At 40.6% G+C, this 26,154-nt stretch overlaps 1 protein-coding gene across 1 annotated transcript; it reads right to left on the bottom strand.

The window, feature by feature from the left end:
- Window positions 1-16,275: 16,275 nt before the first annotated feature.
- adra2c (adrenoceptor alpha 2C) lies at window positions 16,276-23,758 on the bottom strand. The gene has a single exon (XM_061881371.1). The coding sequence runs from the start codon at window positions 23,523-23,525 to the stop codon at window positions 22,185-22,187; it is 1,341 nt and encodes a 446-aa protein (XP_061737355.1). The 5' UTR covers window positions 23,526-23,758; the 3' UTR covers window positions 16,276-22,184.
- Window positions 23,759-26,154: the final 2,396 nt, after the last annotated feature.

Below are 26,154 nucleotides of genomic sequence, written 5' to 3'. Positions count from 1 at the left end.
TTTGATCGTTACTCTCAGACAAAAAAACAACACGACCACGAATACAAAATACATCACAAAGTTAGCAAGTTCAATACAAAACAAACTAAGCATATTTATGCACACTATCTGCTTACAAATGTTTGACCAAGTTTACACGGTGGAATTTCTACCATTGTTGCTGCTTGTCTGGATCAATGTGTCCGTCGCTTTAAAAAATCCACCAGGAAACAATGACTTGAGCACATTCATACTTTGTTGTCCGGTTGTTGTTTGAAGTAAGATTTTTTGCAATTTATTTCGATTTTTTTTCCTGGGTTGAATGTGTCTTCTTCTTCTACTCACCACACTGCTTATTCATTGTGACACACATGCCTCGCTGTGCCCCCTGCGGGGTGGCGAGAGTACAGCATCCATGATCAACCGGGTGAGCAGGTGTCGGACACCTCAGTCACCTTGGACGTATCCTCGCTCATCCATTCGGACTGGACACTGGCCGAGAGTGGCGTCGGCTGTCTTGGTTGCTTTGTTGGGTCTGCTCCTGTCTCTGGCCATGCTCCCTCCATCCCAGCAGACGATGGCGTGGAACACCACAGAGGCCACCACAGTGTATATGTTTATTTTACTTTTTATTTATAGCTGTATGTAGAAGTGTCTGGTTGTATCTGCTGCTTTAATGTCTTTAATGTCCTCTGTGTTCTTTGATGTTTGATGTTTTCCTCTTACACACATGTAAGAGGGATGTGTACTATGGCTATGAGTTGTTTTTTCCCCCTTGGCCTCAGTCTGCACCCCTTCTACAGGGCCCAGGCTAAGACCGATTTTTTTTATTTTATTTTAATCTTCAATTTTTTTCTCCCACCCCCCCACCTTGTTTACCTGTATCTCATCTTTTTTGTAAGGGGCGCTGGAAGCCGGCAGACCCGTCAGCGATCCTGTTCTGTCTCCCTGTAATGTTTGTCTGATCTTGAATGGGATTGTGCTGAAAATTGTAATTTTCCTGAAGGAACTCTCCTGACGGAATAAATAAAGTACTCTCTAATCTAATCTAATCTAATGAATAGCGTCAATAGCTATTCGCTCAATAGCTTCAGTTTCTTCTTCAATACTTTCATACTCCAACCATCTGTTTCAATACATGCGTAATCTGTTGAATCGCTTAAGTCGCTGAAATCCGAGTCTGAATCCGAGCTAATGTCGCTATATCTTGCTGTGGTATTCTTTAATTGTTTGTTTACATTGGCAGCACTGTATGACGTCACAGGGAAATGGATAGTCTCAACCGCAAATAGCGAAAATCAAGCACTTTAAAGCTTTTTTTAGGGATATTCCGAGACCGGTAAAATTTAGAAAAAAAATTCAAAAAATACAACAAGCCACTGGGAACTGATTTTTATTGTTTTTAACCCTTTGGAAATTGTGATAATGTTCGCCTTTAATGGTTTCATCAAGCCTATTTGGAGGATGTTCTGCAGGGAAAATAAATAGCTTTGGCGGGCCGGATGTGGCACGCTGGCCGCAAGTTGATCAGTCGCCCTATAACATTACTTTAGAGTCTGCCCTCCTTTCTGCTCATCTTATTACATCTTTATGGGAGAGGCTATCTGTCTCCATACTTAGCTGGACATTTGATGGGCTCTGTTTGCAGCAGTGCATCAGAAGCGTCAGCAGCATGTAGTTGTGACCTGCTGACACAGCTAGCTATAAACACTTTGGCATGGGAGGGGCACTGATGACAGAATCCATTCTGCTGGCCCACTGAGGTGACGCCAGTCCGCTTTCAGGGATAAATAACGGGACACGGGCAGGGAAAGTATGGGTCTGTATCAAACCTTGTCTGGGTCACTGGCCATTATCTAAGCTTTTAAATAACCTCTCACTCACATCTGACCTGTGACTGAACAAGGGAGTGTTTTATGTATTTCCCAGCATAGACTAATGTGCATCACTAAAAGCTATCCAGCCATCACGGACTGGACACGGTTTAGCTCATAACAGTTGCAAAAGAGACTAGTGGTCATAAATAAAGACCGTCCATCCATCCACATTGTTTTATTTCAGAACTATTTCTCCGTATGGTATACAGTGCATCTGGAAAGTATTTGTGGCGCTTCACTTTTCCACATTTTGTTTTATTCAAAAATGGAATAAAATTTATTTTTTTGTCCTCAAAATTCTCCACACAATGCCCAATAATGACTGTAAGAAAAGTTATTATTATTTTTTTTTTGAATAAAAATTAAAACAAAATAATGAAAATACAATTCACATGTACATGAATATTCACAGCCTTGGCTCAACACTTTGCAATTGCAATTACAGCCTCAAGTCTTTTTGAACATGATGCCAGAAGCTTGGCACACCTATGGTGTCACGCGTTCGGCGCACTTGTTGCGCGAAGTTGCCACTTCGTGGATGCACACACTACCAGTCAGCAGGATTGCAGGTAAGAATATGTTTTAATATAATAAAACAAAAGAACACTGGTGCAAAAGAGGAGAAAAACAAAGCGCGTGCCAATGCACGGAAAGCTAATGCTAAAAACGTAGCAGGAAACAGAAAACATTAAACGACGTGCCACACGCACGTGAAGCTAAGGCGGAACTTAGCACAAAATAATCGAGGGCAGAAGGATACAAAACGTGACGTGTTGCGAAAAGCAAGTAATGGACCGAGGACGAACTGAGGAATCAGGTGGGCTTAAATACACAAATAATAATGGTGTGACAGGAGCACAAAACGTTGCCATGGTGACTAAACAAACGGGGAAGTGCTCAAACACAAGGAATCGGCAGAGTACAGAACTAAACATGAACAAAGACATATAAGCGGCAAAACAATAAACGATCCGCATACCGGATCGTGACCTATGGTTGGTCAGTTTAACCCATTCCTCTCAATCTCCATCAGGTTGTATGAGAAACAATTAAAAACATTCTTTTTTTTTTAAATCCAGGATGTCTCTTGACAATGCTGCCTTCATCTTTCCCTCTATCCTGACTCGTCTCCAAGTTCCTGCCGCTGAAAAACACCCCCACAGCAAGATGCTGCCACCACAGTGCTTCACTGGCCTGGTGATGAGCAGTGCCTGGTTTCCTCCAAACATGAGGCCTGGCATTCCCCACAAAGAGTTAAAGTTGTGTCACATCAGAGCAGAGAATTTTGGTTTCTCATGGTCTGAGAGTCTTTCAGGTTCATTTTAGCAAAACATTTTACTGAGAAATGACTTCCATCTGGCCACTAAATCATACAGGTCTGAGATGGTTGTCCTTCTGGAAGGTTCTCCTCTCCACAGAGGAATGCTGTAGCTCTGACCGAGTGACAATCGGGTTCTTGGTCACTTGCCTGACTGGACTAAGATGAATGCAGCAATGTACAGAGACATCCTGGATGAAAACCAACATTTCCCATCCAACCCGATGGCTTGAGAGGTTGTTTCAGCACACCTGGGTTTGTGTGTTCTTGGTTACCATGGGTGCTGATTGGTTTCACCTGCCTCTGATCAGTGTTCGGGACGCTCACCTGCTCCCGGGCACTAATCAGACAGCTACTTATTCCTGCTTTACGCCACATTCAGGTCGGCTGTCTTGTTTGCTCATGCATCAAGTTACGTTAATACTTCTTTGATTCTTGTTTTCTATGTTAGCTTTCCAGTGCAAGTTGTTTTCCTTAGCTCCCTGTGCAATCGGCACGCTTCTCTAGTCAAATCAAATCAAATCAACTTTATTTATAAAGCATATTTAACATTTACCACAGGGGTAGCCAAAGTGCTGTACAATGGGCAGGTTAAAAGATAATACGAGGACCGAGCAAACAACACAACACAAACAGAACATGATAAAAAATAAATAAAACATGAAAACATAAAAACAGGTTGACAGCAGGTGTATAACGGGGGGCCATTGCAGGATGGATATCACTCAGTGTTAAAAGCCAAGGAATAAAAGTATGTTTTTAAGAGAGATTTAAAAACAGGAAGAGAGGAGGCTTGTCTAACACTCAGAGGTAGGTGGTTCCAGAGCTTGGGAGCACTGTCACCTCTAAGCGTCAGTGTTTGTATGCCGACTGATTTATGGCAAATATATCACTTTCCTTACCTGCACGCTGCATCGGAGTTCCGTCTGCCTCCTGGGAAAACGATCCGCGTAGTGATGGGCCCGGCAACACCGATGCATCGGCGCATGCCTTGAGCTCATAGAGCAAAACCCTGTGTCTGTGCGCGTACCGCTTTTAGAAAGTCACGTGACCGATCATGAGCTGTTTCGGTCACGTGACCGATACGTGAACCGTATCGAACTGACACCTGCGCGCCAAACTGTGTTTATAAGGAAGCGCATCTGTCAACGAGAAGCTGCTGCCAAAAGAATCGCCGCACTTCTGTCGTTGGCCATTTGTCATTTATCGTCGTCGGAGATCATGGAGCAGCCTAAGGCGAAAGGAAAGATTTGCGCCGTGAAATAATAACTAAGAAGAAAAATCGTCTAAAATTGAATACGTTGGAAAAATTGTTTTTTTGGAATAAAAATTTAAAAAAAATTAATAAATAAATAATACAGATCCCCAATCCACAAGCCTCTTCATTCACAACATGTTCTCTAAGATATCCATGATGTGATTCATGTTCACATTATTTATTGACTATCTAAAAAAGATAAAAATATATTCTTATTTAAATGAAGATATGACATAATCCTAAATGAAATACAATGACTTGGTTTATAGGGCTTCGCGGTGGAGGAGGGGTTAGTACGTCTGCCTCACAATACGAAGGTCCTGAGTAGTCAGGGTTCAATATTCAATGTAAACTCTAGCCCAGGGGTCACCAACTTGTTTGGAGCCAAGAGCTACTTCTTGGGTACTGATTAATGTGAAGGACTACTAGTTTGATACACACTTCAATAAATTGCCAGAAATGGCCAATTTGATCAGTGATCATCTTAAATATTTCTCACAATAAGTATATATTTTTGATGACATGTTTTAAATAGGTTAAAATCCAATCTGAACTTTGTTAGAATATATAACAACTTGGACCAAGCTATATTTCTAACAAAGACAAATCATTATTTATTCAAGATTTTCCAGAACAAAAATTTTAAATGAAATTTAAAATACTTTGAAATCTGATTTAAATTTGATTCTACAGATTTTCTAGATATGCCGGAATATTTTTTTTGAATTTTAATCCTAATAAATTCGAATAAATATTTTACAAATATTCTTCGTTGAAAAAACAGAAGCTAAAATGAAGGATTAAATTAGAACGTATTTATTCTTCTTTACAATAAAAAATAAAAAATACTTGAACATTGATTTAAATTGTCAGGAAAGAAGAGGAAGGAATTTAAAAGGTAAAAAGGTATATGTGTTTAAAAATCCTTGAATAATTTTTAAGGTTGTATTTTTTCTCTAAAATTGTCTTTCTGAAAGTAAAAAAAATAAATTAATTTATTTAAACAAATGAAGACCAAGTCTTTAAAATATATACAGACCTTCGAGACACTTGTGATCAAGGGCTATATATCCATCCATCCATTTCCTACCGCTTATTCCCTTTTGGGGTCGCGGGGGGCGCTGGCGCCTATCTCAGCTACAATCGGGCGGAAGGCGGGGTACACTCAGGACAAGTCGCCACCTCATCACAGGGCCAACACAGATAGACAGACAACATTCACACTCACATTCACACACTAGGGCCAATTTAATGTTGCCAATCAACCTATCCCCAGGTGCATGTTTTTGGAGGTGGGAGGAAGCCGGAGTACCCGGAGGGAACCCACGCAGTCACGGGGAGAACATGCAAACTCCACACAGAAAGATCCCGAGCCTGGATTTGAACCCAGGACTGCAGGACCTTCGTATTGTGAGGCAGACGCACTAACCCCTCTGCCACTGTGAAGCCAAGGGCTATATAAATAAATAAATAAATAAATGATAAATGGGTTGTACTTGTATAGCGCTTTTCTACCTTCAAGGTACTCAAAGCGCTTTGACACTACTTCCACATTTACCCATTCACACACACATTCACATACTGATGAGGGAGCTGCCATGCAAGGCGCTAATCAGTACCCATCAGGAGCAAGGGTGAAATGTCTTGCTCAGGACACAACGGACGTGACGAGGTTGGTACTAGGTGGGAATTGAACCAGGGACTCTCGGGTTGCGCACGGCCACTCTCCCACTGCGCCACTTTGATTGATTGATTGATTGAGATTGTACATTATCGAATCGTTCTGTTCTTAAAATACATCCCATGTCTGCATATCACAAAAAGATGGACAACTTTATTGTGGCTACACCTGAACTACTGTCACAAACAGGAGGTGAGCTACACAATTCAAATCCACATCACAACAACAAACTTCAAAAAGTGCACCCTAATGCTGCCATGTGTCTTTTGATTAAGGTTTTTGATCAGTCACAAAGCTTTCTACCTGATACAGTTGCAAAAAAACTTCATTTCAGGGGCGTTTCGTCTCTAAATATCTCCCCCTCTAAGTTGGTTGTGCATGTACAGCATTTAGCTCGCGTGCTGCGTTATTCCCAGCTCAAACTCAAGGAGCACAAAAGACAGTTTGCACAATTTGCATTCAGTATATCAATGGTCCTAAATTATTTTCTGTCATGACCCCCCTAGAGCTGGGTTCCCCAACCTTTTTTCCACCGGGGACCGCTTTAATGTATGCATTATTTTCACGAATCAGCTTTGGACGTGTGGCAGACAAAACAGCCAAAAATATCAGCATGAACAATTTGCCTTTGGCTACAATTTAGCACGTTACCATTTTCTATGTCCATTAATGTGCATTGTCCCATGTACTGTAACAAAGGTGTAGTAATAATCAATCAATTTTTATTTTAACCCTAAATCACAAGTGTCTCAAAGGGCTGCACGAGCCACAACAACATCCTCCATTCAGAGCCCACATAAGGACAAGGAAAAACAACCCAGTTGGACGTCAATGTGGATGACTATGAGAAACCTTGGAGAGGACCGCAGATGTGGGTGCCCCCCCCCCCCTCCACAAGGGAGAGGGGGTAGAGGAGAAAAAAGAAAAAACAGCAGATCAACTGGTCTAAAAATGGGGTCTATTTAAAGGCTAGAGTATACAAATGAGTTTTAAGATGATATTTAAAGGCCTACTGAAAGCCACTACTAGCCACCACGCAGTCTGATAGTTTATATATCAATGATGAAATATTAACATTGCAACACATGACAATACGGCCGCTTTAGTTTACTAAATTGCAATTTTAAATTTCCCGGGAGTTTCTTTTTGAAAATGTTGCGTAATGATGACGTGTATGCGTGACGTCACGGACTGTTAGGAAATATGAGCGCTGCACACACACACAGCTAAAAGTCGTCTGCTTTAACGGCATAATTACACAGTATTTTGGACATCTGTGTTGCTGAATCTTTTGCAATTTGTTCAATTAATATTGGAGAAGTCAAAGTAGAAAGATGGAGTTGGGAAGCTTTAGCCTTTAGCCACACAAACACACGGTGATTCCTTGTTTAAAATTCCCTAAGGTGAAACTTTACTATGGATCACAGCGAACATGGATCCCGACCCAATGTCAACCAGCAGGTTTCGGTGAGAAAATTGTGGTAAAAAGTCGCCTCTTACCGGAGATCAGCTGAGCTTGTGCCGTCCATACAGCTTCTGTCGACTTCTATCAGACACTGTCCTCAAGACACCCGTGGACAAACTCCTCCGACTATCAGGTACTATTAAACTCACTAAAACACTAGCAACACAATAGAAAGATAAGGGATTTCACAGAATTATCCTAGTAAATGTCTCTAAAAACATATGAATCCGTCCCAATGCAATCGCGTTTATTTTTTTTACTTGTTTATTTTATTTTATTTTATTTTTTTCTAGTCGTCACTATCAATATCCGCAAACACAAAACTTTCATCCTCGCTCAAATTAATGGGGAAATTGTCGTTTTCTCGATCCGAATAGCTCTTTTCGTTGGAGGCTCCCATTATAAACAATGTGAGGATGTGAGGAGCCATCAACATGTGACGTCATCATCTGCGACTTCCAGTAGAGGCAGGGCTTTTCTTTTGGCACTGAAAGTTACGAACTCTATCGTGGATGTTCTCCACTAAATCCTTTCAGCAAAAATATGGCAATATCGTGAAATGATGAAGTATGACACATAGAATGGACCTGCTATCCCCGTTTAAATAAGAACATCTCATTTCAGTCGGCCTTTAAATATACATGTATGAACAAGCTTATTGTTGGGACAGGTAAAAGTTAAGTTGGAGAAAAGACGGTAGTTTATAGATCAATTATTGTTTCTGTGCGGCCCGGTACCAAATGTGTCACAGGCTCGTACAAGTCCTCGGACCGGTGGTAGGGGACCTCTGCCCTTGAGTAGTGTTTTTCAACCTTTTCTTTTTCTTTTTGTTCACCTTCCTGCTTGTCTCCCTGAGCGCTCGTTTCCCTCACCTGTCCCTGATGGGTCACCTGTCACCTGGTTGCAGTTGCCAATCAGGTTGCTATGCCTGCTCCACCTGTTCCATAGGGCTCTAGCATTGATTATGTTTGGGACCGTTCGCATGCACGACTGCTTCGCCCTATTTTTGGAGTATACTCAAATACTCTTACCTTCACATCGTGCTCCTGTTTCCCGCATCTTGGGGTCACAACTACCAAAGCCATGCAGGTTCCTCACAGTATTACTGGTATTATGTGAAGTGAAGTGAATTGTATTTATGTAGCGCTTTTCTCTAGTGCCTCAAATCGCTTTACATAGTGAAACCCAATATCTAAGTTACATTTAAACCAGTGTGGGTGGCACTGGGAGCAGGTGGGTTAAGTGTCTTGCCCAAGGACACAACGGCAGTGACTAGGATGGCGGAAGCGGGAATCGAACCTGCAACCCCTCAAGTTGCTGGCACGGCCGCTCTACCAACCGAGCTATGCAGATTAAAATACTCTCCAACCGTTATGATGTTGTTTAACGAACAGCACACATCTATAATCTGTCTATAAAGGCACTTTATATGAACTATTTGTTTGTATAGACGTGCTGCAGCAAGGTTGTGGACCATCACAACTGCAGCACATGTGTCTGGCAGGACTCAAATGTAAAATAATGCTTATTTAAAGATGATTTTCATATAGGAGTTATATTGGTAACACTCCAGTATGGGGAACACGTATTTAGCATTAATTTGTTGCTTATTAACATGCAAATTAGGAACATATTGGCTCTTTATTGGTCATTAGTAAGTACTTATTAATGCCTTATTCTGTACGGCCTTATTTTACAACCGGTAAGCCATTACCAAAGAGTCGTCCCTAAATAACCTCAGAATTATTAGCAACCCTAACCCTTAAATGTTCCCCTTGTGTCCAAATAACTTCAAATTAAGTATTTGTTTGACTTAGACCTGGACTTCCTTTTTATTGTCATTCAAATTTGAACTTTACAGTACAAATAAGAACATTTTGTTGCATTAGCTCTTGGTAGTGCAGGATTGAAAAAAAAAAGCAATAAGGTGCAGATATAAACAAATAGATTACTGTACGGATAAATACATTGCACTTTTTCACATGCATCCATGTTTATGGATGTATGTTATATTGTTGTTTTTATTCCAGCTAGTTAATCCATTTTGGGGGGACCTGAGGGGATAATTTAGTTATGATGCGTTCAAGAGTCTTACGGCCTGAGGGAAGAAGCTGTTACAGAACCTGGAGGTTCTGCTACGGAGGCTGCGGAACCTTTTCCTAGAGTCCAGCAGTGAAAACAGTCCTTGGTGGGGGTGGGAGGAGTCTTTGCAGATTTTCTGAGCCCTGGTCAGGCAGCGGCTTTTTGCGATCTCCTGGATAGGAGGAAGAGGAGTCCTGATAATCTTTTCCGCAGTCCTCACCACTCTCTGGAGAGACTTCCAGTCTGAGGCATTGCAGGCTCCAGTCCAGACAGAGAATCAGTTGGTCAGCAGGCTCTCTATAGTGTCTCTGTAGAATGTGGCGAGAATGGGGGAAGGGAGCATGTGCTGCTGAGCTCTTTTTCCAAGCGCTCCGGTGTGTAGGGAGCAGGTTATATTGTCAGTGATCTGCACCCCCAGGAACTTGGTGCTGCTATAAAAAGCAACTAATTAATGGTGAATATATTTCCCATACTAAAGTGTTACCGTTATTTTATATTGACATGTTTCCGAAATGAAAAAACAAACACCAGAAGCCACCAAAACGCATTCATTGAATTATATTTAATCAGCAGCCACTTAAGTCATCCAGCAGCTGGGAAATGATAAATGATATGTCGGATATAATTTCCATGTATGATGCTAAAAAATTGTTGATTCTCTGTTCAACCTCTTTTTCCAGACTTTTCAGACGTGCTAAAAAAAAGTCGGAACATAGTAGACCAATGATCAGCCTAATGGATCACACTGCCTGTGCTAAATAATTACATTTGCATTTTCTCCTCCCAGTATTGTGGGCGTTCTGAAAGTCGGCATATAAATTCTGCATATTCATAAAAGCAAAGAAACTAAATGGATTGTGCTTCCTATTGCGCTCGCTTAAAAAACACAATCCTCTGCTTACAAGTTTAGTAGATCAGCAATATCCAGGTTGCCCTAACAATACACGTAAACCTTCAATAAATCAGGCCCTGCAGTAAATGTAGTGATTTTCTTCGTGCTTTATTGTGATTTAAGTTAGTGTTCCGTTTAGTGACCTATCTTAATTTTCTTTGTGAGGACAATTAATTGCGAGGTGAGCGTTGCTAGCCCCCCAAGGGTGGACTCGCCATTGGGAGTCCTGAGTGTTTTCCCAGTGGGATCATCAATAATGGACTGATGGATGGCTGTTTTATTTATTTATCGATTGATTTTTTTTGCAGCTCCTTGCCTTGGTAACTATGGTAACCTTAGCGGACCGACAAGGATAGTTGCCAGTTCATGATGGATTTGGCCAGTCAGTGGCTTGTCCGTCAAGACTATCTGGCCCTAAACGAAATGCCACAGAGTCCCTCCCATACATGTTTTAGCCCTTCCTCTTCCAATCATATTAATATTGATGATGAGCAGTATATGTACTATGGTTGTATGGTATACCCGTGTTAGTATAGGATAGTTAGTATAGTATAGTATAGGAACTCTAAGTAAAGCCGCTGCTCCTCCACATGGAGAGGAGCCAGATGAGGTGGTTCGGGCATCTGGTCAGGATGCCACCCGAACGCCTCCCTAGGGAGGTGTTTAGGGCACGTCCAACCAGTAGGAGGCCACGGGGAAGACCCAGGACACGTTGGGAAGACTATGTCTCCCGGCTGGCCTGGGAACGCCTCGGGATCCCCCGGTAGGAGTTTGACGATGTGGCTGGGGAGAGGGAAGTCTGGGTTTCCCTGCTTAGGCTGTTGCCCCCGCGACCCGACCTCGGATAAGCGGAAGAAGATGGATGGATGGATGGATGTCGTTGTGGCTTGTACAGCCCTTTGAGACACTTCTGATTAAGGGCTATATGTTACGGCGCACGCACAGTCTGCTTTTCCCTCCTGCATCTGATTGTCACAGTTTTTCATCTGACTGCTCGCCCTGACACGGCCCCGCAGCAACAAGCCTGCACTCAATTGCTAATCTGCACACCTGGTGTTGATGAGGGTGAGCCTGATAAAAGGATCAGGCGGGAAAGTACTTTTCATGGTGTACCGTAAGCGACTGCTTGATGCTCTTGTTTCCGCTCCGTGGCTTGACTTGTCCTTTGTCCTCTCCCGTGTCCTCTCAGTACCCTCCGTCACCTGTAAGTCAGCTGTGCGTCTCATTTTTCCCCGGATCTCCGTCTACTCTGACTGCCTCCTTTGTTCCTTGACTCCTCACTCGCCCCTGGATTCTGACGCCTCTCTCTCGCCCTGGATCACCTGCCTGCTCCCTGGACTTCCTCGTATCTTGTTCAACACTTTGGTAATACGCACTTCAGTTAAATTTTACACAGTCTTCCACCATACACTCTTGAGTTTTGTCACACTTCATTTCCTTAGTTTACTAGTTAGTAGGGCTGTGAATCTTCGGGTGTCCCACGATTCGATTCAATATCGATTCTTGGGATCACGATTCGATAATATATAGATTTTTTCGATTCGATTAGATTCTCGATTCAAAAACAATTTTTTCCCGATTTAAAAGGATTGTGTATTCATTCAATACATAGATTTCAGCAGGATCTACCCCAGTCTGCTGACATGCAAGCAGAGTAGTACATTTTTGTAAAAAGCTTTTATAATTGTAAAGGACAATGTTTTATCAACTGATTGCAATAATGTAAATTTGTTTTAACTATTAAAGGAAGCAAAAATATTACTTATTTTATCTTTGTGAAAATATTGGACACAGTGTGTTGTAAAGCTTATGAGATGCCATGCAAGTGTAAGCCACTGTGACACTATTTTTTTATTTTTATAAATGTCTAATGATAATGTCAATGAGGGATTTTTAATCACTGCTATGCTGAAATTATAACTAATATTGATACTGTTGTTGATGATATTCATTTTTGTTTCACTACTTTTGGTTTGTTCTGTGTGGTGTTTGTGTCTCCTCTCAATTGCTCTGTTTATTGCAGTTCTGAGTGTTGCTGGGTCAGGTTTGGTTTTGGAATTGGATTGCATTGTTATGGTATTGCTGTGTATTGGTTTGTTGGATTGATTAAAAAAATAAAAAAAATAAAATAACAATTATTAAAAACAAAGTCGATTTTTTAAAAATTAGAATCGATTCTGAATCGCACAACATAAATGATTCAATTCGTATTCGAATCGATTTTTTTCCCACTCCCCTACTAGTTAGTATTGTTTATTATTCTTATTATATATATTTACCATATATATATAATACATTATTGGACATATCATCCTCTGGTGTCAGTCTGCCGTCACCTCCCCCTTAGTCTAAACATGACACTATATAAATAAACTTTGATTGATTGATTGATACAAACATTTTGATTTTGCACTGTTAGAATTTAAGAAGGTTACGCAATTTGAGTTATCAATTCGTTGCAAACCACAATTAAACTGAAATGTGTTTTTCATCTGCTGATCCAAAGTTTATGACCGTAACCTTCAAAAGCTAAAATATAAACATGTGGATTCAATCCAATTTTTGCCATGATTTATTGATGGCAAAGGCAAAACAACTTTCTCTCTTTGAACCCTCTTGACTGTTGAGATGGATAAGATCTCTCGCAATGTGGTGCTGAGGTTGGACGCAGTAAGACAATCATTTTAAACTTTTTAAAATATCCTGAGGGTTCATAAACACAAAAGACAAGTGGTAAACCCCCCAAAAATTCACAGGCCCTGAGTTGTAGGATCTGATTAGCTGTCCATCAAAACACAGGATGATCTTCAGCCCAAATTAGAGTTGTCACGGGTGAAGCCCAGTAACCGTGAGGCGGCATCAGCGAAAGAAGATTATTTAGAGGTGCCACAGTATACCTGTCTGAAATTTGTACACGGGCACCAAACGGGGGACATTGAAAAGTCGACAAAAGTTACATTTTCCAACGAGAAATAATGTAACCCTGACGGTCCTGATTGCTTCCAACGTTACTGGCACGACAAGGAGGCTCTACTTTGAACCTTCTTCAGATTTAAAAGTGCAAAATGGAAATTCTTACAATGTTTCAACTGGTCTAAAAATTTTAATCAGGATTGATCAAAATGTTTTACTTAAGTACAGTAACTATAGTAAGTATTTGACTTTACTTTACAACACTGCTAATTGAGCAAGATAAAATACTTTCTGAACAGACAACTAGCATTTTATCAATGATATGGAAGAAATATGCTGGCAAAGCCACCAAGCACTTGAATGTTTTATTGCACAAAAAGTGTTGCTTTAACAGTGTTTATATGTTCAATTAGAACAGAAGTCTGTGTCCTTATTCGATGAAAGTGTATCTGGGATTAGAAGTTGTCTGTTTACTAACACCATATTTAAATAAATAAATAAAAATCAATCAATCATTTGATTATTGTGGGGGGTGATATGGCCAGTGCACTTGCAGGAGCAAAGATCACCGCCGCTGTCCATGGTGCTGAGGATGAGCACCATCAGGCATGTGCTGACGGCGAGACACAGCTGGCAGGTGATTAGATTTCACAGGTAGTAGGTGTTAATCTAATCATCTGTTGTCTTTAACAGTGAGGGGTCGGGAGCAGAGAAAGAGAGAGATTTGGAGAACATGAGAAAAAGGAGGACTGAAAAGTTTTGTGTCATGCAAGTACTTGAGAGAAAAATACAACCTATTGTTGAATTCGAACACCGGTATCCCGCTGACGTGTATGATTCACCCACCTCACTAGAAGGAGACTTCTACAATTATTATTCATACATTTGTTGTTATGTATTTTAAAATGCACATTATTTACAAATTTAAAATTATTAAAATAGTTTCTAAACCAAATTGATTTAGTAATAACTGTATCCGAGAACAAAACGATGGCGTTAAAGCCAATATCATATTTGGATAGAGTGTATCATAATGCAATCTATGATATTTGGAATGAAACTGATTTAATTTCTGATGAATTCAAACAATACACATTAATCATACATCAGTAACCACATGTGGAAGTATGTTTTATTTGAAAGTAATTCAAACAGAACCTTATTCATTACACAGTAAAACATGGACATCTACAATATTCGAACGCTTTTATAGCCATTTTTTGCTGACCCGAACCAGCCTCCTGTGATACAACATAATAACCCTTAAAGCAGAAGGGACATTATTTACGATTATTTAAAAACATGTCTATTTAAATCAACAAATATGCTTAAGTGATGATTAACATATTTGACAGGCAGTAGAAGATAATTAACCAGCGTCTTCCTCGTCTCATTTTAACAGGGTGTTGCAATACTTTGCAAGATTTTGGATTTGGGTGCATTTTCCAAGCAAATTAGCATCAGAAAACATGACAAGTTAACTTTAGTAACAGTTGAACTAAAGTAATACAATTGTTAGTTTTACAATGGAACCTCCAAAGTCAAGCCCAGTCTTGATCAACCGTGATACTGGTGGTTTTTTTAGGTTATTCTAGTTTAAAAGCAATGCTTCTCATTTGAAGTGGTACAATGATTCACCTGGTCCAGGATGATACCATTGCCATTACAAAACCTTTTGTAACTTCATAGTAAAGGGATTCCCAAACTGTGGTACGCTAAAGAATCACTTGATGAAAGTACAGTGTTTTATTTCTGTATATTCAAACACAGTGTTGCTGTTCAAGCAGTGTGTAATGTTACATTGGCCAAAATTGGTTAAATAAAATATCTGCCTTGTATTTAATGAACACTTACCACTACTACGCTACTGTATATTAACATAATGGTCACACTTGGAGAGCCGGGTGTTCCCTGAGGTGGTACTCAGTGAAAAAAGTTTAACAACTGCCATAGGTGATTAAACAAACAAAAACATAAAACTACTGTGCATATGTTTTTTGTCATCTAGGAGCATTTTAGAGTAAAAATAATTAAAGTAGCTGTTTGCAACTTTTACCTTTTACCTGCAACCAATTCTTGGTTTAACGATTCTCGATAGAAACCAAGTATTATTTAAAAAAAATCATAATGTTGTAATTCATATTGAAATATTAAAACATTTTTTAAGCAGGTTAGAAAAGCTCCTGGATGTTGATGCATGACACAAGTGCAGAGATGACCTAAAAACCTCTTTTTGAAAATGCTTTTAAAATGTTCTTAAACAAGAACAAATATTTTTGAAATTGAAAATGATTAATCGATTTATAATCGGAATAGGTAAGAAACAGAATTTGAAAATTACTTTTTAAGGTTCGGTTCGCAGCCGAGTGTGAAGCGAACGGGATGAGAATCAGAACCTCCAAGTCCGAGTCCATGGTTCTTGCCCTGAAAAGGCGTCTTCAGTAATGCCAACTCTGTATCGATCCGTTGTGGTGAAGAAGGAGCTGAGCCGGTAGGCAAAGCTCTCAATTCACCGGTCGATCTACGTTCCCATCCTCACCTATGGTCATGAGCTTTGGGTCATGACCGAAAGGACAAGATCACGGGTACAAGCGGCCCAAATGAGTTTGAGTCTCTCCCTTAGAGATAGGGTGAGAAGCTCTGCCATCTGGGAGGAGCTCAAAGTAAAGCTCATTATCTTCCACATCCAGAAGAGCTAGATGAGGTGGTTTGGGCATCTGGTCAGGATGCCACCCGAACGCCTCCCTAGGGAGGTGTTTAGGGCACGTCCGACCGGTAGGAGGCCACGGGGAAGACCCAGGACCAAGAGCTAGACCAAGTGGCTGGGGAGAGGGAAGTCTAGGCTTCCCTGCTTAGGCTGCTGCCCCCGTATAAGTGGAAGAAGATGGATGGATGGTTTTCAGCACCCTTTGGAACTACTGTTAACTGTGATTGAATGTATCGTAGCAACAACAAGACTGCAAATTGTTATTTTCCTTTCCTGCACTGATAGTGTTTGAGCACAAATATAAGTTGCTGCGAACTTTAATTTAGAAATTTATTTTTAAATGTTAATCAGCCACGCCTTCGTTGAGAGCTAATTTTTGTTCGTACTTCAGTTTCGACAATTTCCTGGGTAGGAAAGAGCTTGATATGTGACACGTTTAGTGTGCAAAATTAAAACCAAGTAAGTAGGGATGGGACGTTTAAAAACAAAGTCAAGTCTTTAGAAACGGCTTTGGGGAGTCATTCCTTTGCGAGACAGCCTTATATGAAATTTACCCTCAGCACGATTGTCACCACCTTTTTTGCTGTACCAAAAAGGAAGAGAAGACGCCTGGGAAAAAAAGGTAGTATTATGCACAAATGAGTATTTTAGTTTATTCTAATTATATTTGTATATATATTGTATCCATCCCAATCTTCTCTTTTGTATTTAAATAAAATAGAGCCGACACAGGCATTTATCAACAATATTATTTGCACATGTGGATTAGGAGGACATGTTGAAAAATATATACAGTATAATGATTCTTATTTTTTCACTATTTTTTTTCTGTATTGTTGAATTGTTAAGGAACACATTTAGTCTGCATGGACTTTTGTCTGCAGCAAGCAAGGTTTCAGTTGTGCCACAAAGTTTTTTTTTTGTTTTTTCGAAAATGGGAAAAACTGTACAATGCACAATGGTTATCTAGTAGTCGAAGCAAGGGGATATGAACACCTTTCTAGAATGTATACAATACAAACATAAACTAAATTAAACTATGATAATATTTCCAAAAACTTTGCATTTCCAGAGTAAGTATTGGTGGAATTTTTAAGTTAAACATTTTCTAATTTGAATCATATCTTTTAACTGCTACCAGTGATCATAACCTTGATATTTGAGCAATGTAATTCAACGTGGTGGTCTTTTAAATAGCTCTTTGACAGGAACGGTTCCTCAAGATCCGGCTCTCCTGAAAGAGCCATTAATCCAGTACTTTTTGGACACTTCAAATGTTCCAGCCCACATCACTTGGAGCTAAAAGCCAAGTGATACAAAGTCATGGTCACATTTCACTAAACTTCCAGTCAACTCTGAATAGACTAAACAGATAACTGAATCCATCACATGTTTCATTTAATTGTATAATTTGGAAGTTAAGAAAAAGTAAATTATAATCCTTTATCAAAAAGTTTTCCTCTGTGTATTTACAATTTTAGAAACGCTTAGTTGAACCTTTTTTATTTTTTCAACCCAACCAGATTTAATTTAAATAATATGACAATTACTAAGAACTCTTTAAATGAACTTTATGCTGTCTAACTTAAAGAACAATGTAGTTATTAGAGGTGTCCTGATCACATATTGATATTGAAGTGAATTGATTAACTCATATAATGTTTTGCATATGGTGAATGTTTATATTCACCTAGGAGAAAGCAAACCACCAAGTTTAATTAAATAGTGATATTTCAGTTGGAGCGCATAAATAGATAATAACCCTTAGTTTGATATTCGCAGGTGGATTAGATCACTTCTCGTACGAAAAGAGGCTCTAAGTGGGACTTCGGAATGCCAAAATGCTAACCATATCCTTGAGGAAAGACTACCTGTCTAGATCAATGCCAACGTTTGCGTTATGACTCAAAGCAGTTGCTTTCCAGACACTTACACACTAAAATCTCTTTACGTGGTCAAGTTGTGCTGTCCTGACTTAGCACACACCAAGATAGAGAAAGAAGGAATATATAACTGATGGTTTGGCTTCTCCAGGTCAGGAATCCTTAATTTGTCTCTTTTGATCGAGCCACACTACCATGTGATCCTTCTGTCCGGACGAGGATGACAAAACCAGAAATACACTTCAATATTAAATATCAGTCTGAATTAAGTTAAAAAAAAAGTATTGGTTGATATCATCTTTAATATAATATAAGCTCCGATACAAGCGTTCCTGCAGCGTCTTTACTTGTTCAAAATTTGACAGCCAGTTAACATTTCAATGTCCTCCAATTGGCCAAAAAGTTTCATCTATTCTCGTGTTTTAGTGAAAACATTTACAAAACGTAAACATGGCAGGGTATAGGCTACTGGCAACTAGCAGCTACTGCACCCAACAGCTAAGCACACAATAGCACACAAGGTAGACATATCTAATAAGTATCTTTAATTGAACAAAACTGCAGTCTAAAACACAGCATTTGTCAATATTAACAAGTATTAAATAATTATAGTTGCATAAAAATCATATTAGAAAGTATCCAGGAAAAAAATGTGTCCGCATTATTCAATTAAAAAAACAAAAAAACTATTACTACTCCACCTCAAAACCACGACTGTCATAGGGTTTTCTAACATTCAACACTATGAAATATTGAAAGTATGTATTGATTGATTGATTGAGACTTTTATTAGTAGATTGCACAGTACAGTACATATTCCCTACAATTGACCACTAAATGGTAACACCCACATTTTTCAACTTGTTTAAGTCGGGGTCCACGTTAATCAATTCATGATAGTACAAATCATGTACTATGATTTGTGCTGATATTGCATCTAATTAATACCGCTATCGGCCAATGCACGATACAATAAACATCGGTACCGTATTTTATGTGAAAAAGTTGTAACGGGACATCCCTTGTAGCTATTTCTGGAATTGTCACCTTTTTGCTACCAAAACTAGTGATTGTTGGTTTGAATGGAAAATGGGTTTGAAGTCGGAATTAATTCTGAATCAAATTGGCACCTCAGTTAAGTTGAAAAATGAGTTTTTGTAAGAGTCAAATCCTTTGTAAAAATGTTGACTGCTGACTAACTTCGAAGGTCATTATATAGCAAGTCATTTTCCATTATGCTTTAAACTACTAGTTACCTTTGACTTGTTAAGAAAATAAATAAACATGTATAGTGTTGCGTATCTCAAGTAGCCACACAGTCTCATGTTCTATGGTTATTATCACACTTTTTCTCTTTGACATAATTGGTACCTTTTTCTGATGGCATGGCAGAAAACACAAACAAGCAAATTGTGGAGTTAATGTCAATATTCTTACTAAGCTGAAGCATCACAAGATTATTTTCAAGTGTTTTTTTTTTCTCAAATGGTGGAACACCAAACTGTCCTTTAAGAGCGTTTGACTTTGGAGCGTCCATTTTAGATACATCATTACTCAAAGCATTGAGCAGAGAACCTCAAATTGCTCAAAGAAACAAAAACACGGTTTACATGAATGAAGAATGCATTCATGCAAAGCACAGTTGAAACCAAATTTATTTGATCGTTTTTGAGTGTGCAGAGGAGTAAACACTTTGTTCTCCTTTTCCGACCGAAACGTTAGAAAGAAACAGAATGTCGGTGCGCCATCAAAATCCACGAGCGCATTGTTCATTACGCAATCAGTGCATGTGCGTGTTAATGAGGCACCGCACTATAATATTGCACCGTTCCCACATATTTACAAGAAAAGAGAAACAATTAACCTAGGGCTATAAATGTAAAGATGGAAATCCTGTAAACGTGTAAAGCAGGGGTGTCAAACTCATTTCAGATCGGGGGTCACGTGGAAAAAAATCTACTCCCAAATGTGCCCGACTGGTAAAATCACGGCACGATAATTTAAAAATAAAGATAAAGTCAGATTGTTTTCTTTGTTCAAAAATTGAACAAGCACATAGTGAAAATGCCATCCATCTATCCTTTTTCTACCGCTTGTGCCATTCAAGGTCGCGGTGGGTGCTGGCGCCTTTCTCAGCTGCATTCGAGCGGAAGGCGGTGTACACCATGGACAAGTCGCCACCTCATCGCAGGGCCAACACAGATAGACAGACAACATTCACACACTAGGGCCAATTTAGTGTTGCCAATCAACCTATCCCCAGGTGCATGTCTTTGGAGGTGGGAGGAAGCCGGGGTAACATGCAAACTCCACATGGAAAGATCCCAAGCGCAGGATCGAACCCAGGACCTCCGTATTGTGAGGCAGACGCACTAACCCTTCTTCATTGTGAAAATGTACAAATCATAATGTTGAGGGTTTTTTTTTACACTTACATGTTGCGGTTAATAATTTATTTGTCGCTATTTTTATTTTCTGAATAAATTATGTGATCATGTTCTTTAGTCTTCAATCATTTGTGTTAATTTTCAATGTATCAATAATTTTTTTTTTAAAAAACACATTTTTCGGAGTATAAGTCGCTCCGGAGTATAAGTCGCACCTGTCCAAAATGCATGATAAAGAAGGAAAAAAAATAACATATATAAGTCTCACTGGAGTATAAGTCGCATTTTTGGGGGAAATTTATTTGATAAAACCCAACACCAAGAATAGACATTTGAAAGGCAATTCAAAATAAATAAAGAATGAAATCTTATAGGTCTAGACTCTTACGTGAATGAGCTAAGTAATATTATTTGATATTTCACAGTAATGTGTTAATAATTTCACACATAATTCGCTCCTGAGTATAAGACTCACCCTCGGCCAAACTATGAAAAAAACTGTGACTCATAGTCCGAAAAATATGGTATGTAGTTTGATCATTGTCCTTGAGTGATGTACTGACATGTGGTTTATTGTGCACATATGTAGCATAATCTACAAAGATACAAATAATCGCTATTGCGACATCCAGTGGACACATTTAGAACAGCAGTGTCTTTCAATTAAAACAATTCTGGTTTATTTTTATACTTAGTGAACGCATCCCGCCGGCCGGATAAAACCTGTTCTCGGGCCGTAGGTTTGACACCCCTGGTGTAAAGTCTAAGAGTGTGTAATGTGCATTGGCGTGTCTGCCCGGAGCAGCAGGCGATAAAAGTGAGAATGGAGATCTAAGAGGTTGTCAATGTGGTTGACTTTGGTGGCGGAAAAGACAACATTTGTCTGATGGCAAATGGAGGATAAGAAAGACACTTGAGCAGAGTGAATCAGTCCCGTTGGCAAATACAGAATTACACTACACATCACACACACTTGGTGGCAGTGAAGATTAACGCACTTCAACAACGCAGGTCCACATGTTACTTTCAGTCACCTCTTTCTCGTCCACGCAAACCTTTTCCCACACACGGTGGGAGATTCAAAGTGTCCGTCTGCCGCAGCAGGGATGCGGCGTTCCATCCCAACAGATGTCCAGTATGACGATTGCTTTTTTTTATGTTGCCAGACAGTCCGCACTTGTAAGCTTGCCATTTAAAAGGTATACGCAGCCAGAAAAATCCCACTCAGGCAGAAATATGACTTATTCAGTAGTGTTGGTTTCTTTCCCTTTTGCCACTGAACCAGTAAGCAAGGAGCCCCTTTGTCCCATTGGAAACAAAAGTAGAGTCTGAGTCCCGGAATACAGATGCTCTATCCGTTGTCCTATAACAGCTGTGTGGAGATTGTCGTTAAGTTCAATATACCCTTCATCTCCTGAGCATTTTGTCCTGGTGCCTGCGTCACAGTGACTGTTATAAGCCGGCTTATTGTCCTTCGGCGAAAGAAAGGGGTCAATCATTGCCGGGCGGGTTTTAGCTGGAGCAAACATTTGCATGTAAAAAGTTGTCTGACATTCACGGAATCAAAACAGCATTCCAAACCCCTTTCCTGCACTTTTCGTTCAGGCCCTTATAGCATCCCTTCATTCTGAGTGCAATCCCCCACAGCCAAAGGTGTGAACGCTCCCCGGCCAGCACTTTTCCCTGCAGCTCAGAAGTGCTCAAACAGGAAATCTGCAGGATGAAGTGGCTATGAAAGACAATCAGAAAGAGCGTTTCCACGACTTACAGAGGATCTTCTGGAAAGCTCTGCGGAAGTCCTGGTTGAAGATAGTGTAGATGACCGGGTTTAAGGAGCTGTTACAGTAGCCGATCCAGAAGAAGAAATTGAACAGAGTGTCCGGGACCTTGCAGAGGTCCCTGCAGATTCCGTAGAGACTGTAGGAGAAGAAAAAGGGGAACCAGCACACGACAAAAACCCCCATGACAACAGCCAGGACGAACGTAAAGCGCTTTTCTCGCGCGGCCGACACTTTCTTCCGGTTGACCGTGCTTCTGCGTTTGCGGCGAGAGGAAAATAGCTCCATGGACTTGGAACTGGCGCATGACTTTCGACTGGATAATTTTGAGGCCGAGCTGCTTTTTCGGCTGGACTTTCTGTCCTTCCGGTCGTCGTGGCGGTTTTTGGACGATGAGGAACTTTTTTTGGGCTTCTCGTCTGACGAGCTGCTGTCATCAAAGTCGTCCTGGTGGTCAGAGTGTGGATTTTTGGATGTGGTTTTCAAGGTGTGCTCCTTGCAGTGGCCATTCTCGCATTCCTGCTCTTTAACACTCCCGCCGCGGTTCGACTTAAACGAATCGGTTTTCCCTTGGTCGGTTCGGTCCGTACCGTTTTCCTGCGTCATATCCACGTCACGTTTCTTCTCTGACATGGTTCTCGTTCTGGTCTTTGCCACTTGGTAGATCCGGATATAGACCAGAATCATGATGACACAGGGTGCGAAGAAAGAGCCGATACTTGAGTAAAGGATGTACCAGGTCTCATCATTGAGAATACACTGGGGGTTGGCCTCGTTGTTGCTCCTGTCCATTGATATCAGTGGCGGGAAAGAGATAACAGCTGAGATCAACCAGACCACCACGATCATCCCTTTTACTCTCTTTGGTGTTCTCTTCAAGTTGTACTCTACCGCCTGTGTCACTGACCAGTAGCGGTCCAGACTAATAGCACAGAGGTGCACAATCGAGGATGTGCAGAACAAAACATCCAGTGCCAGGTAGATGTCGCACCAGATTTTTCCAAAAAGCCAATAGCCCATGAGTTCGTTAGCCAGAGAGAAGGGTATGACCAGGGTGGCCACCAGTATGTCTGCACTGGCCAGAGACACCAGAAAAAGATTCTGGGGCGGTTTCAGAGCTCTGCTGGTTAAAACGGCAATCACCACCAACACATTGCCGACGATTGTAAACAAAATGAGAAAACTGACAAGTCCGGCCAGACCCCAGATGGCGAGAGTGCTGTACTTGTTCTGAGAGGTGCTGTTAGTGGAGATGTTCTGAGCCTCCGTTGCCTCCACGAAAGCGGAGATATTCAAGAAATCCATGCTGGCGTCTACTTGATCTCTGCTAAAAAGTCAAATGGGAAACAAAAAAGAAACAAACATCCAATGTCATTTTTCTTGTCCACTCGCTGATCGTCCGCATCCTCCTTGGATGAATTCAAAACTAAAGAAAGCTAAAGAAAGGCGTTGATAAAAGTGTTCATTCCAAAAAGGCGCAGGGTGCGCCGCAGCTGAGTGTCCATGCTTGGAGAGCGGACTCCCCTCTGAGCACGTCCTCTCTTCCCTCGCCTGCTTCTGCATCTCTCCTCCTCCTCCTCCTCCTCCTCCTCTTGCTCCGCTCCCCCGCGGAACGTTTGTGGCTGGGAAGGAGCGCGGCGACCACGTGTCGGGGAAGGAGGGAGCTGCTGCGCCCCACAGACGAGATGAGAGCGATAATTGGAGAGAGAGAGAGAGCGATGAAACCGACTAATACGACACTTACCTTCACCGCGAGTCGTTTATTTATTTTTCATGCGGACTGAGGACGTGCCTCTGCACAAATGGACACGTGGGTTGTACATATTTGAAGCGGCGCGCACGCAGCTGTGGAAGAAGCCTGTCAGCCTCACTGGAGGTCACACTTGCTGTCAAGGCACTGCTTTCTTTTTCCTTCAAAGTGCACACTGGAGGTCACTATTGCAGCAGCCAGCTAATGCTCACAATCATATGATTGATAATCACAGGTTATTTATGCAGACTGTATGGACCAGGGGTCAGTACTCCAAAACGTTGAAAGAGCCATATTGGACCAAAAGTATAAAAAAAATCAGACTGGGGCTGCAGATAATTAAAAGCCTTGTATAAGTGTTATAATGAAGGCAACATATGATAAGTCTCTATATGAGCTATCCTACTATTAAAATGACCATGTGTCAAAAGCTGACACAAATCTTCATTGACAGAAAAGTTGTATTTACATTTTTATTCCAAACATTTTTGCAACATTGGAAATCATTAGTAAAATGGAAACTTCTCACAGGATGAGATAACTCCTGGAAATGACTGGCTTGGAATGGCCAACAGTATAGATGTGTGTGTTCAATTTAAAGGAAACAGCAGGCTGTCTTCTTCTATTGGATTTATTACAATCTTTGCGACCTGGGTAACGTTTGCTGTGGTCTGGAACAACATGGCTAACAACACAGAAATGCAGCCAATATTACATACAGATAATGTGTCATGAAACATACAAGGCAAGGCAACTTTATCAGTATAGCACTTTTCATACACAAGGCAGACTCAAAGCGCTTCACAGACAACAAAGTGAAATGAAAGAAAATAAAAGCAAAATTAAAATGCAGATAAATACAAATAAAAACAGTGCGGACATTAAAAGTTAAAAGATTAAAAGATTTAGCTGAAAGCTAAGGTGAATATAAATGTTTTCAGTCCAGTTTTAAAAGTAGTCAGAGATGGGGAAAGTCTGACATCTTCAGGAAGTTTATTCCAGCTATTTGTTGCGTAGTGATTGAATGATGCTCTGCCTTGATTTGAGTTTACTCTGGGAACTGCTAACAGATTGGTCTCAGAAGATCTTAGTGATCTAGAGGGCTTATATAGTGGGAGCTGTCTGTCCTGAGGGACAGACAGCAAGAGACTTTTGCTCAGTGCCTGTGTTTTTAAACGGTGTAAATCTTTATTGTTTTATAGTCCTCTTTTATGTATTTTAAAATGTATGTCCTAATGTATTACATTAAAGGGGAACATTATCACAATTTCAAAAGGGTTAAAAACAATAAAAATCAGTTCCCAGTGGCTTGTTGTATTTTTTGAAGTTTTTTTAAAAATGTTACCGGTCCCAGAATATCCCTAAATAAAGCTTTTAAGTGCCTTATTTTCGCTATCTTCGAAACCACTATCCATTTCCCTGTGACGTCATACAGTGCTGCCAATACAAACAACATGGCGGTTACCCAAGCCAGATATAGCGACATTAGCTCGGATTCAGACTCTGATTTCAGCGGCTTAAGCGATTCAACAGATTACGCATGTATTGAAACAGATGGTCGGAGTATGGAGGCAGATAGCGAAAACAAAATTGAAGAAAAAATTTAAGCTATTGAGCGAATAGCTATTGACGCTATTCGGCCATAGCATGGGTGTACCTAATGAAGTGGCCCATAGCATGGCTGCCTTATTAGCATCGCCGGTAAAATGTGCGGACCAAATGATCAGGACTTGCGCATCTTGTGACACTGGAACAACTTAAATCCTTCGATTGGTAAGTGTTTGTTTCGCATTAAATGTGGGTATCTTGTTTCAAATGTACATACAGCTAGCGTAAATAGCATGTTAGCATCGATTAGCATAGCATGTTAGCATCGATTAGCTGGCAGTCATGCCGTGACCAATATGTCTGATTAGCACATAAGTCAACAACATCAACAAAACTCACCTTTGTGATTTCGTTGACTTAATGGTTGCAAATGCATCTGCAGGTTATCCATACATCTCCGTGCCATGTCTGTCTTAGCATCGCCGGTCAAATGTGGAGACACTCTGGTACATTCAATGGGGGTCTGGTGGCAGAATTCTCGCCAGTGGTGCAACTTGAATCCCTCCCTGTTAGTGTTGTTACACCCTCCGACAACACACCCACCAGGCATGATGTCTCCAAGGTTCAGAAAAAATA

The sequence above is a fragment of the Nerophis ophidion genome, linkage group LG20 (assembly GCF_033978795.1).
Source record: "Nerophis ophidion isolate RoL-2023_Sa linkage group LG20, RoL_Noph_v1.0, whole genome shotgun sequence".
NCBI lineage: Eukaryota > Metazoa > Chordata > Actinopteri > Syngnathiformes > Syngnathidae > Nerophis > Nerophis ophidion.
The sequence above is the reverse complement of the archived record's forward strand: the minus strand, read 5'-3'. Positions and strand labels throughout refer to the sequence as shown.

Bases quoted from the DNA above. Each gene is read 5' to 3' on its own strand.
- adra2c (XM_061881371.1), bottom strand. From the start codon at position 23,525: ATGGATTTCTTGAATATCTCCGCTTTCGTGGAGGCAACGGAGGCTCAG.